A 13,279-nucleotide genomic window follows, 5' to 3' on the forward strand; every position below is an offset into this window, starting at 1 on the left:
CTTGTAAACTATTCAAGTAGATGTATTCTTTGTTTATGTCTGTGTTTTAGATATGTATATAGTGACAGATTGAATCAACTCACCCAATTTTCTTTAAAGGAAGGTTCCAGGTTAAATAGGGCAGGTTACTGCACACAGACTGATGACCTCAGAAAACTCGGAATATAAAAAATGATGACATGATGACACAAAGTCATAGTTCACTCAAAAATGATTAATGATGAAGAAAATAGTATGAAAGTCAATGGGGACCAACTGTTTGGTTACCCACATTCTTCAAATATCTTATGTGTTCAGCAGAAGAAAGACACACATACAGGTTTGGAATAAGGTGAGTAAATTAAGACAGAAATAGTGAACTGTTACATCTCGCTTCATTGTATTTGTATGGAAGAGAGAAATTCCACAGGATAAAGAAAATCATTGATTTTGAAAGAGTAAATGGTCACATCAGTTTAATTTTATTTTATGTCATAATTTTTCATGAACTTGCATTTAACCCAAAACAGTCCTTAAAGTGCACAGAATCCCACTACTATCTCCCTGTCACACTGAGAAGCAATGACATTAAACATCACTTTATTTCCATGACAGCAGACGTTTAATGAGGTCACTGAAGTCAAGTGTGATTGACAAGGCCATTCCCCGCCTACACAGATCCAATCGGTGAACATGATTCCACCAAGCACAACATGTTCCTTGAACAACATTCCAATCAACCAATCAGAATCATGGGGCACGTTTTGAAGACATGTCAGTTTTAGGCTTACATTCAGGGTTTGATGCTTGTACACCCTTGTTATTCACCTTTCATTTCTCTCTGATTTTAGGAATACATTGTGGGTAGGGTTAGGTTTAGGGGTAGGGATTGGGTTAGGTCTATATTTTTGGTTAGTAATATGGATCCTGGAACATGTCTTCCTTTGCAAAATCACGACGACCGAGCAAAGAGTCAAGAGACTCCACACAAGGATCTAGATCATTCCAGCCAGCCACGGTGGGAGGAAAAGTCCGACGGTTCCCAGAATGCACACCAGCACAAACATCCAGAGGAATATTCTATCAATCACCATGGCAACGTATTTCCAATCTTCCCTCACCTGGTGGGAAAAAGGAGATTCATTCATTTCAGATATCATGATATATTTTCCACTCATGCCTTTCCCTCTCAGAATTGAATTTTTTTTTTTTTTTTTTTGGATGACTACTTTCCTGTGAGACCACAGTGTTTTCTGTTTTTTTTTTTTTTTTTTTTTGTATTGTAGCAAGAACAGTGATAAAAAAATAATACTAGTATCAAAGGCCAGTTCAAAGTGCCTCAGAAGAATCTCTAGCTAAAGAGGAATCTAATGTTGTAAGGTTTTTATTGTAAGTTTTTCGATCCTGGATATTCTTTGTTACATTCTTTTTACCTTTAAAGTTCTTTTGTGTTTGTGTTTACTCTTATCTTTATTGCATTTTTTTCCCAGGATTACTAAAAACAAATGTATTTCTTACCTTCATGTCATTCCTAACACATATGAGTTTAAACAAGAATGTAATCATACAGCGAAGCTTCCCGCACCGTTTTACATCGGGTCGGGATGGTGTTCATATATAACACATCATTTTTTTCCATTAATTTTCTATTTTCCATCAAATGAATGCATTAAATCCACTGCCCTAATGTGAACATTTTTCAAAACATCTCTTTTTGTGTTCCCCCAAAGAAAGGAAGTGACACAGGTTTGGAATAACACGTCAGTGATAAAATAATTGTCATTTGTCCTGAAGGTGAACCACTTTTTTAATAAGTAATACTTACTGAAAAGTCTGAATCCTCTGCTCTCAGATGGTCAGCAATGTACTGAACTCCTTCCAAGGCTTTTATCAAGGACTGCGACAGATCAGTAGTGCTGTCTTTGTTAGAGCTGAAGATCTGGGCGCTGGGCAAGTTATGTGTAGTACACCTCCCGGCTTCCTCCTGATCAAGCTTCTGCAGACTCGTCCTCTCAGATGTGAGACAGTGTTGACAGCTCTCTGCTCCCAGAACTCTCTCTTTGGCTGCGATGGAGATGCCCTCGGCACTCCGGCCTTGGATATCACATTCTGTAAACTTGGCTCGTTCCTGCGGGACGGTGTCTAGCAGAGTACCAAGGATAGTACCTGGAAATGAAGTTGTGCTTGAGGCAAAAATGCTGTTTGTGAATGCACACGTATAACCAAGGGCCAGCGTTTGAGATGTTTGCAACGTTTCCTCTTGCAGGATGGAATACTGGCTGCTGGGAGAACTGCAGAAAAACATGGGTTTGGGGGAAGAGTCCTGCTGAATTTGATCCAACTGGGCAACCGAGGTCACGTCCGAATGAGGGAGCGGACTTTGCGGAGAAATATCCAGAATGTTGTTCCGCAGGAACATGGAGTGTGATGCCATTGGCTTGTGCATCATCTCGATCAGTTTCCCGCAGTTCCTCTTACCCGAGGCAGGCGGACGTTTCATGAACAGGTAACGGGGCACCAGGTGTAGAAAGAGCTGGCGGACCCAGTGGGGCATGCTGTGCGTGCGGGATGAACGGTGGTGGACATTGAGCACAAACACTGTGATGATGATGGAGAGAGTGACGAAGATCATGGTGAAGAGGAGGTACTCGCCAATGAGCGGGATGACTAGCGAGGTCGAGGGAATAATTTCGGTGATAAGCAGGAGGAAAACAGTCAGAGAGAGGAGGACAGAGATGCACAGCGTGATTTTCTCCGCACACTCTGAGGGAAGGTAGAAGACCAGCACGGTCAGGCAGGATATAAGCAGGCAGGGGATGATTAGATTGATGGTGTAGAACAGGGGCAGACGTCTGATGATGAAGGAGTATGTGATATCTGGGTAGATTTCCGTACAGCACTCATACTTCTTGATGTTGTAAGTGCCGACGGCGTTTACTATGACCCACTCCCCGCTTTCCCAGTAGTCCATCTGGTCTACGTCACTGGCCATGCTGACCAGGTCAATCTTTGCCCGATCGTACGTCCAAGAGCCGAATTTCATCTTGCAGTTTTGCTGGTCGAAGGGAAAGAAGGTGACATCGATGCTGCAGGAGCTTTTATAAATGGCAGGAGGTTTCCACTTGATCCTGCCGTTGTAAAACACCTGGGCTTTAGTCAAGTGAGTCACCGCAAAGTCTCCATCCGCACTGCAGATTAAACACAAAACTGTCAGACAGAACCAGCAATGAAATATCGTTCAAACAATGTGAAAGACCGCTTTAGTGGTGTCAGAGTAAATCACAGTGAGCCAAACCGTCATTAAAGCTGTGACGTCTTTGACAATTGTTTAACCATTCAACTTTCAAAACTTTCTTCTTAATAAAGCAAATATATTTTATATTATATTATCACATCATTGGACTGAAACCTTATGACTTCCCTCACACAGCATATCACGACTAACAAAAAAGCATGATATTTTTTTCCTCCCACTTTGTCACACTTGTGATGTTCCTGGTCAAAAATGACTTGGCCTACAAAATTTTCAAATATAATATTGAATTCAATCTTCAATCAATACAATTTTCACATGACTGTACGTCAATGAAACTAACTGTAACTTTGTTGAAGTGCGTCAGATGTTTGTTGATTCTGTAGAAGAACCGATTCAGAGTCATTTGTTGGAACCGGACAGCGTGAACGACAGACTTGTTTTCTTGTCATTATTATCTATTATTATTATCATTTTTGCAAACTCCAATGAATCAAACAGACGTGGAACAATATCAGGGCCCATTAAACAGTGAAAGAATTTTCCATTTTGTGATCAAAACAGAATTAGATGCTGAAAGTCATAATTCTGATAGTTTTATGAAGTCTGTGTAACATCAAGGTAAAAAAAAAAATCCTCACTTTACATTACCTTACATTACCTTATGCTAATTTTGTAGATTTGACAAATAATGTTAAAGGCTACATTTCTAAAACAGGCAACCACTTATAAAGCATTTCTGATCAGTAATTGTAATGTATGAGATGGCTTTCACTAAGTGCAAAACCAGCACACCATGCACCTTTATAAGTAGGGCTACTCTGTCTATAATTTTATTCACTTCAACCTGGTATCTTATAAGGGCAGCACAGATCAAAACTCACAGCCTAATTCCCATGTCTTCTAGTTATCACTACATGAACAGAAGACATACAGAATTAAGATTAAATGGGGATTTAAGAGTACAAATTTTATGCACCCGTTTCCTCTGTAAGAAGCACATCACCCTGAGGAAAAGAGTTAACTAACAGGTACCCAAAGAATAGCGTGAACACCTTACAAGGCTGGAACTGCAGGAGGATAACAGTGTTTGAGGATGTCGATTTTTAAGAAATGGATTTGGCTGAATTCCGGATTGTTAAAAGCTTCACGCACTTGTTATAGAGCACGATATCTGGTCTCCAGATGATCTCGGAGGGGATCCTGATGGAGGTGACATTCTCATACTCCTCTGGGTTCCAGTGCAGCTTGTAATCGCTCCACTCCTGCAGGGAAACGTGTGCTCATCACTGCTCACAACCAGCAGGTATGACAGGGATGGAGAGTGAAGCAACAAGAGCCCAGATCCAATTACAAATCTCATTAATGCCCAATTCTTTTATGATGAAAACCTACCTGCTTCACCCAGACGTTTGTGGTCATCATCTGATTCTTCTCATCCTGGTTTATTATGAAACAAAATAGGACATCCATGCATAAGTGAGTAATGAGACTAACTTACAGTTTTTGGGTAATGGGTAACTTTACAGTTTTTTAGGATGTTGCTGTGCTGGAGTGCATCTGAGACTCACCACATCGATGAGCTGAGCAATGGACAGGCCAAAGTGGACCAAAACCACCTCTGAGATGTTTGCCACTGGACGAGAGAGCTTGTTGTAGTTTCTAAACAAAGACCGGATAAGTCTTTCTTCCGCAAGGGCATGAGCTGGAGTGCTGGAAAACACTGGTGAGAGGATAAAATACATAAACTAGTTTCCACAGTGCTGGTTAAATCTGCCTTAAATTATGAAAATAGGATAAAAGCTGTTTCCATTTGTAACATGCAGAACTTGCTGTTTATTGTTATTTCAAATAATAGTTATACTATTATAGTTATAATAATTATATTATTATTAAGAATTATGTTATTATAAATATAGAACTATTATTATAGTATATCATAAAGGGAATAAGCTAAAAGAGAGAGTGATAGTGTCTGCACATTATATATATATATATATATATATATATATATATATTATAAGTATTATTTTTATAGTTACTTTTTTTTTTTTTTTTTTTTGTGGCAAAACAGCCCCAGAGCTGCTCTCACCCCCTCATTCACACTGCATCAATACATAAATAGGAAAGCTGTGCATTGTGTAACTGCAGCGAGTTACTTTTAAAGTTAAACTGAAGGTCAGACTTTACCATATGCCTGCTGCAGACAGACAGAAAGAAGAAAGAAGACACTCCTCGCTGCTCTCATCTTGTCCACCTGATGTCAGATGATAACCCTCTCTGCAAGAATTTCGTCACCGGAACGCAAAACTATTTCCAGTTGGGCTAATATAAGTCAAAATCACATAAAAAACATCCCTGAAAAGCCCCGTAGACCATCTATCCTTAAACTGAAAAAAGACCCCCAAAAGTTAAAGTTGAAAACAGCCACAAAAAGTCATTCAGTGTCCAAACCTCTTGTAAAAGTGAGGGGTTCCTCAGAATGCATCTCTAGCTGTCATTAGACTCTATTCCCTCCCACTTCCTCTCCTACCATCTCTCCCTCTCTCTCTCTCTCTCTCTCTGTGTTTGTTTTGCTGTTTCACTCTCAGTATCTCTACTCCCCGGCCCCTGCACTTTCCAATCTCTGCTTATTACGATGAGTAGATGTTATGTGCCGGAGGCTGCGCTTTATACCTGAGAATGTGTCACACAGAGAGAGAGAGAGAGAGAGAGAGAGGGCAGGAAGATATTGATTAGGGACAAAATCCTTAAAATGATGTGGCTAAATGCATTATTTTAATGTCTTTATTACATGAGCTAGTTACATTTTTCTATTATTATTATTATTATTTTATGTTAGGATTTAAAGAAATTTAAGATAGCAAAAATCCAGTATCAAAAGAGCAAGCAGGTGTGTGGGTGAGAGTGAGAGAGGATGAAAAGTCAAAGGAAAGGAGACGTAAACCGACTGAAATATGTCTGGAAGTGATCTAGCGGTGCAGATATGCATTGGCAGCCAAACTCAGGATGCTTTCTGCCTATTAATTACAAGAAGAGACGTTTGTCCCTGATAAGATGAACCTGAATTGTTTTGTTACACTGTGTGCTTAACCTTTTAATATATATATATATATATATATATATATATATATATATATATATATATATATATATATATATATATATATATATATATATATATATATATATATATATATATATATATATCATTACAATTATCAATTTTTTTTGATAAATTAGCCCTTTAAGAAAACCATAATGCATGTCTAATAAAGAACTAACCACCAAAAGTTGCTGTCAGGTGTAGATTAACATTTTAAAAGAGAGTAAATAGAATATTTATCCATGCTGTTTCCAATACAGCACACACCTGCAATCCACCAAGAAACTGATTAACCATCTGTCTGGAGAGGCAATAAATCAGCCATGGATGACCTGCAATTTCCCTGTGAGTAATACAGATATGAACTGAACATGCAGGGAAAGCTTGCAACACATTTTCACCATACATAAAACACCCTGGAGTTGTGAAACGAAATGTTTTCCCCTCACAGTTGACGAATGATCCCTTTACCTAATAGCAAGACCGTATAACCTACAGTATCTGTTTACCAACAAACACTAATTGTTGGACGCAAACCAGCTGCTAAGAGCTTTTTTCTGATTGAGAACGCATCGCAGTTATCAACATTCATAATTTGTTTCATCAGATGCTATTTTCAAATGCCCATGGAGAAGGTGTCCATCCACGCCTTTGAATTTAACCTTGAATCCCAATATCCAGACTTTCATTAAAGTGCTGAGAGAAAAGACCTGACTGAGACATCCTTTTCTCTCTCTCTCTCTCTCTCTCTCTCTCTCTCTCGTTCACACACACACACGCTTAAACTCAGACATTTAGGATCAATATCATCCACACCCTGAATGCTTATCTAATGTAACCGCTTGTAATATCATGTCAGCTTTTATCAATAGGCATATATGGATTGCATAAGAACCAGGAACCAGGATTGCATAAGAGAGAGCAATTCAGTGGTGCTTTAATAGACAGAAATATGAGTTTTATATACAGAATTGTATCATATAAAGCTAAATTTATGTCCAAGCAAGCATATAGCAACACTCATAAAACAAGTGGAGTCCCTGAATGTCATGTTCACCTTGAATTTACTGAGCTACAACTAATACAACTAATAACTAATTGTTAATCAATACTGTGGCAGATCTATTATCCAGTCACAACACCTGTCCACATGTAAGCCTTCCGTAACCCATCACAGTTATTTCTGGAATCAGAATTACATAGGCCCACAAGCAGCACATCTGAGCCCATGTATGACCTCTGACCTCAGCAGCGCTCCATACTCTCTGACTGTATGCATGAACATGTGGGTCAGTGAGTAAAGACTTGTATTGTTAGAAATAATCCCTATTTTGAATAAATGCTGTTCTTTTTATTCATCAAAAAATCATACAAATATCGCAGTTTCCAAAAAATATTACACAGTCTCAATACTGATAATAAATCAGCATAATAGAATGATTTCTGAAGAATCATATGACAATGAAGCATGGAGTAATGGCTGATGACAATTGCTGATGGCTAATAAAATAGCGCAGTGTCACAGAAATCAATTATATTTGAAAGTATATTCAAATAGGAAACCCATATTTGGAATATTTCACAATTTTACTGTTTTTTCTGTATTTTGATCAAATAAATACAGCCTTGATGAGCATAAAAGACTATTAAAAAATATGAAACATATACTGATCCCAATGAATTCAAAAATGTATGTTTTACATCACAAGACATGAGGATGGCAATACTTGTTGTTTACACCGCACAGAAGTATTAGGTAAAAAAAAAAAAAAAAAAAACGTTTTCCAGAACTATATGAAATGAATACATTTCTAAGAATTTGGTGTATTTTAAACTAGATTTTACTTTATCTTGGATACTTTTTGTTTGTCATGTGTCACTGGAATATATTCCAACTGTAGTGGTTTAAAGGAATAATGCACTCAACTAAGATTTAAAATGCTTTAATGTGAAAGGCTATCTACTACATAAATCCAATACTAGTCCAATCTGATTACATGTTAAAATAGTCACTAATTTCTTGCTGAGAAGCAAATTGTTTTTTACGCCTTTGCAACTCCATCTTTCCCCTTTACCCTTCATCTTTTCTCTTGCCTTGTGGGGATTTTTAAGCATGGCTCTCCCTATGGTATATAACCTCACACACAAAGACAGTGAAGCAGATATCAGTAAATCTATATGATAACGGAGCTGCCAATCAAACGCTGCTACAAGGACTTTTGTTTTCAATAATGCAAGAGCTTCTTTATAGAAATATTCTGCCCTCTGTGATACAATCTGAAACATTCAGTATATTATTGAATAATTGTATTTAGTTGCTTTTCATTCTGAAACGTATTTCATACCATAAATGTGAAGCTTCAGTGAATTTCACTATTCAGGATTTATCTGTTGATTTAATGTTAATTTGTATAACTGCTGGGTCTTTTAGGTTCATTAGATACTCTTGGATTTCATTTACACACCGATAAGTGCATAATGCATTTAAGTCCATTTCAACAGATTGTATTATATGCATCAGAATCACAAATGCCCTTTCATCTTTCTCCTGCATGTGATGAAAGTATGGCCACCTGCTGCAATACTGATGAGGTTGTTAGTTAAGGTCCAGTTGTATGAAAATACATCCGTGATGATTGCAGGAATACACGATTTAAGACGTTTAGCTCAAATCTTTCAGCTGCAGACCCAGATATCAAATGAGGAGTGTCTTTCTAAAGCTTTAAGCTATGCATTGTGGGCTTTGGATTCTTTCCTGACCTTGACAAACAGCATTAACAGCATGGTCTGTTCTGACCGTGTAGAAAACCAAATTATGGGCTTTAGGATTCTGGTTCAGATGGGCACTTTTGATAAACTGAAATATGTAATTGTTTTGGTTCTCCAGAGAGATTGGACTTTTCATGTTATTGCTACCAAATTAGATTTGCACAGTGAGTAGGATGATGGTGGACCAAATGAACTGGATCAAACGCTACAGGTGAGAACCAGCAGACATGGACTCAACACTGAAGACATTTAGTCAAACTCCCTGTGTTGCTATCATAAGCTTTCTTTAACGGGGGTCGACTAACGACATTGTTGAGCCACTGTGTTTGAAATGAGTTCAAGAAAACTTCAACTTAAGGGTCACTGAAAAACAAAACTTAAGTATTAATATTATTATAATTGTCACAGTGTTGGTCTGGTTACTGAGCACATTTATAAGTTGCAATTGAAACCCCCCCTAGTAGGACCTCTAGGTTTACATACAGGGAAAAATTATATAATAAACTCATTATAACAGGTAAATACAGGTAAGATAGTAAAAACAACTCCACATCCAGTAATTATCTATTTGGATGTTTAAATATAAATATATTTGTCAGCAAAGTGCCACAAGCGAGCGCCCAGGAGGATGCAACACTTCTTATAGAGTGAGCTTGCAACCTGAGCAAGCAGGGCACACGCTGTGCCTGATAAGTCAGGGTGATGTCATCCACTATCCATTGGGCCATCCTCTGCTTTAGACAGCATTACCCTTCTGCCAGCATCTGGCCTTTCAAGGCTCGGATGTTATTTAGGATTTAACCCTCTCAACCCCTAAGGAACATGATGACCAGATCATGCTTCCCTTTTGATTTCCCTTCCACAGGGTCGTGGTTAGCAGCAATTGCTGCAAAATAAACTTTAAGGATGGAGGGAGACAGCCATCGCTCCAACCCCTGCTGCAAATTGTGGGCGGACTGAAGAGGAGTCTGAGTGTGCTAACTACGCCTGGCTCCAAGGCGGTGCTTGCCCAGAGACTACTGCGGATGCAGTCTGGGGACAGATGCAAGGGGCCACCTTCAGCGACGAGCAGGCTGGGGCTCTGCAGAGGGACACAGGGGGCCTTTAGGAACCAAACTTTCTCTGCAAACCTCATGTCGACCAGACACAGCCAGATGTGGCACTCCTGGACCACAAGTGTTTACAAAGCATGACCCAGAGACCGAGAAGTGACCTTCGTCGCATATAACGCAAGGTCAGTCACTGTTTATTTATCTAGCATACATTTTTTTCTGTTTTCTGAACTATTTAAGGATGCCATGAATGGGTTCACCACAATTAATTATTTTGTATACATATAATTATTATTCCTGCTTTAAGTATGCTGGAGTGCCAGACAGCAGGGATTTGTCAAACTCAGCTGGTCTCATTAACATCAGCCCTGGTCTGCACTCATGAATCCCCGACTGAATATGCCAGCAGGCCTATAATACATTTCAGCACTACTTGTGAAAACATTTTGAAATAAGAGTGGCCGAAGGCAAGGAAAACGGATCTCCACGGAAATCCACCAATTATCAATTATATATGATTATTTTAATAAATTATGAATATATTTGCAACCCTGAGGATATCTGTGATGGATGAGCTGCCAGTTGTTTTGCTCTACACTATATGATTATCAATATCCTAACCAGCTTCTCTGTATTTTAGCTCTGTCAAACACAAAAAAGCATTGGGTTTTCCCGATGACCTCTGGCGAATCTGCAGGGTCATTGACTCCAATATCCCGCCAGACGATAGTCAGCAAATATCAAAGCTCTCATGTAACTGATTCCAATAGAGGTGCAATGACCCAGCAAGGACGTTAAGTAACAGAGAGAGAGACAAAGAAGAAGACACAGAGAGAGAGAGTGTAAAATGCAACTCTGATGAAGGGTAGAGTGAAAGATGGCTGATTTGTAGAAGTTTGGTCGGAGAAGAGCATCGGATGTGGAGTGTGTTTTCCACAGATGTACGTTAATAAAGGCAGGAACTCTGTGTCTTTGCTCTTGTGTTTTTGACAGTGGTGACAGATGTTTCAAAGAGGTGCTTCTTTCCTTGCCCTAATAAGAAACAGATCAAAAGTATGACATATTTTAAACAAAAGCAATATCAGCTCAAGTACACACATGCACATCCCACACTGATGATGTTTCTGAAAGTTCTTATGGTTTTCCTATAATATGAGTTTCTGCTATCTAATTAAATGACAAAATAGATGGTGTTGTTTGTTTGAGGTGTAAGTTCTCAAACTGATAATAATAAAAGCTCAAGATGTCCTGTGTAAGACCCTTCTCTTTTCCTTTCTGATTGCATTCTGAATTTGAAGCTAGCAGCTGGAATATTAGGCTACTACGGACAATTGGTGGATTTGATTTATTTGTCTTTTATCAACTCAACTCAAGTTTAATCCTGAAAGTGTTATTGTGAAAGAAAAGAAAATCCTGCATAAATTGAATTTATGTCTTTTTACATTTTTTCCATACTATGGAAGTTGATAGGGAAAAACTGTTTGACAAATTTGAGTAAATGATGACAGAATTTTCATTCTTGGGTGAATTATTCATTTAAATCTGATTACTGAATCTCTGGATATATTTTTAATGGGATACTTGCATACCACAAATATATACACTCCTTATAGCTTGATAACTTTTTAAAGTGCAGCAGTGTGTGTGCAGTGCTAAATATAGTAGTTTAAATAGTATGCTTCGGTGTACTGTAGTGATATCCATTTATCATTTACAGTCAGAAAGAAGAAGAAAAAGCAAGAACAGCTTGCTTGTTGAATTCTGAGACTTTTAATGCAGTTTGCACCACAGATTTTGTCAAATAGTATGCATATTATATTTTTCAGAAATAGATTTAGAGTACTGTTCCAAAAGCTGTGTGAAATTATGGGATGATCAAGAAAAGGAGGTTAGGCAGGAGTTTCACTTACTTCACTTACTCTGCAATTATATGTATAAAGAACACTATATTCTTGCGCTTCTTGTTAAATCCTAACTGCATTTCGTTAGCTCTGTACTTGTACTCTGCATAATGACAATAACGTGTAATCTAAATCTAATCTAATTTTCTACTTACATGTCTGTTACATAGACAGACTTTGCCCTCTAGTGGCTATTCACTTGCTTACAGGAATGAAGATCTCTGAAAGTGGACCCATAGTTGTTTAGTTAGCATTTGATTTTATCCACAGTGATTTAAAGTGATTAAAATACATTACAATAGAAAACAGTTCTTTTGAATTTTAATAATATGTAATAATATTACTGTTTTTAATGTATTTTCGATCACATGATTGCAGCCTAGGTGCGCATAAGAGGATTCTTTCTAAAACATAAAAAAAAGCTATGCCAAACTTTTTACCGGCAGTAATGGATACATTTTTTATTATTATTATTATTATATATTTGCATTTTTCTTGAATTACGTTTAAATGTTTTATAGTGCACATACAAAATAGGATTCCAGCAAGATTAATTAACAGACGTTTTCTTCTTCTAGATTAATAGAGTCTGGAGAAATGAACAGCACAAAACCACACTCCAGTTTTATGTGTTACAAAGAGTAAAGCAGCTCATCTCAGTGTGTGCTTCTGCTCTTTCAGAGTTTCTTTCTGACCTGCCCTGAGAAAAACGGCCTCACTAATACACTCTCAAGAGAGACATTCTTCATTCTTGCTTTCAAGGCTTGAGGACTTGTAGGTCATGATTCATTTTAGTATTACGTACCTTGTTCTCTGCTAAGGCACATATATCCTCTCTTTCTGTTCTCTTAGTGCTCTGTGTTATGGTGCAAATCTGTACTATCTGTATTTCAGAGCCAGAGGTGTCTTATTTATTTATTTATTTATGTTTGTCCTTTTTATTCACACTTCTTATTTTGTTTCTAGCCACACTGTTTTACCAGAAGCAATCCAGTTAGTATTGAAAATGGCCTTACTTTCACAAGATGAGATGCTTCCATAGATTTATTTTTAGGTTTCGGTATTTACTTTAGGTCACTTACAGTAGAAGCCTTTTCTGGTGAGTACAACCTGCCACAAAAAAATATATTGCCTAGTCCATCATTTGGTCTGAGATGGTCCTTCTTTGGACCCATCAGTGTGCCTTGTTATCATAAAGTATTCATTAAAACAATTTGCA

At 37.9% G+C, this 13,279-nt stretch overlaps 1 protein-coding gene across 1 annotated transcript; it reads right to left on the minus strand.

Annotated features, from left to right (window-relative positions):
- Positions 1 to 455: 455 nt before the first annotated feature.
- Positions 456 to 5,011, minus strand: LOC113110782 (neuronal acetylcholine receptor subunit alpha-2-like). The gene is made up of 5 exons (XM_026274963.1): positions 4,804 to 5,011; positions 4,628 to 4,672; positions 4,388 to 4,497; positions 1,805 to 3,167; positions 456 to 1,100 (listed from the first exon to the last, which is right to left on the minus strand). The coding sequence occupies exons 1-5, from the start codon at positions 4,975 to 4,977 to the stop codon at positions 975 to 977; spliced, it is 1,818 nt and encodes a 605-aa protein (XP_026130748.1). The 5' UTR covers positions 4,978 to 5,011; the 3' UTR covers positions 456 to 974.
- Positions 5,012 to 13,279: the final 8,268 nt, after the last annotated feature.

This window comes from Carassius auratus, chromosome 11, assembly GCF_003368295.1.
Source record: "Carassius auratus strain Wakin chromosome 11, ASM336829v1, whole genome shotgun sequence".
Lineage (NCBI taxonomy): Eukaryota > Metazoa > Chordata > Actinopteri > Cypriniformes > Cyprinidae > Carassius > Carassius auratus.

What these genes read in the sequence shown, in the direction of transcription:
- LOC113110782 (XM_026274963.1), bottom strand. Translation starts at nt 4,977, where the DNA reads ATGTATTTTATCCTCTCACCAGTGTTTTCCAGCACTCCAGCTCATGCC. An exon ending in TTGCTCAGCTCATCGATGTG is followed by an intron (nt 4,673 to 4,803) that starts GTGAGTCTCAGA and finishes ATAATAAACCAG; the next exon opens with GATGAGAAGAATCAGATGAT. An exon ending in CAGAGGATTCAGACTTTTCA is followed by an intron (nt 1,101 to 1,804) that starts GTAAGTATTACT and finishes TTTTCCCACCAG; the next exon opens with GTGAGGGAAGATTGGAAATA.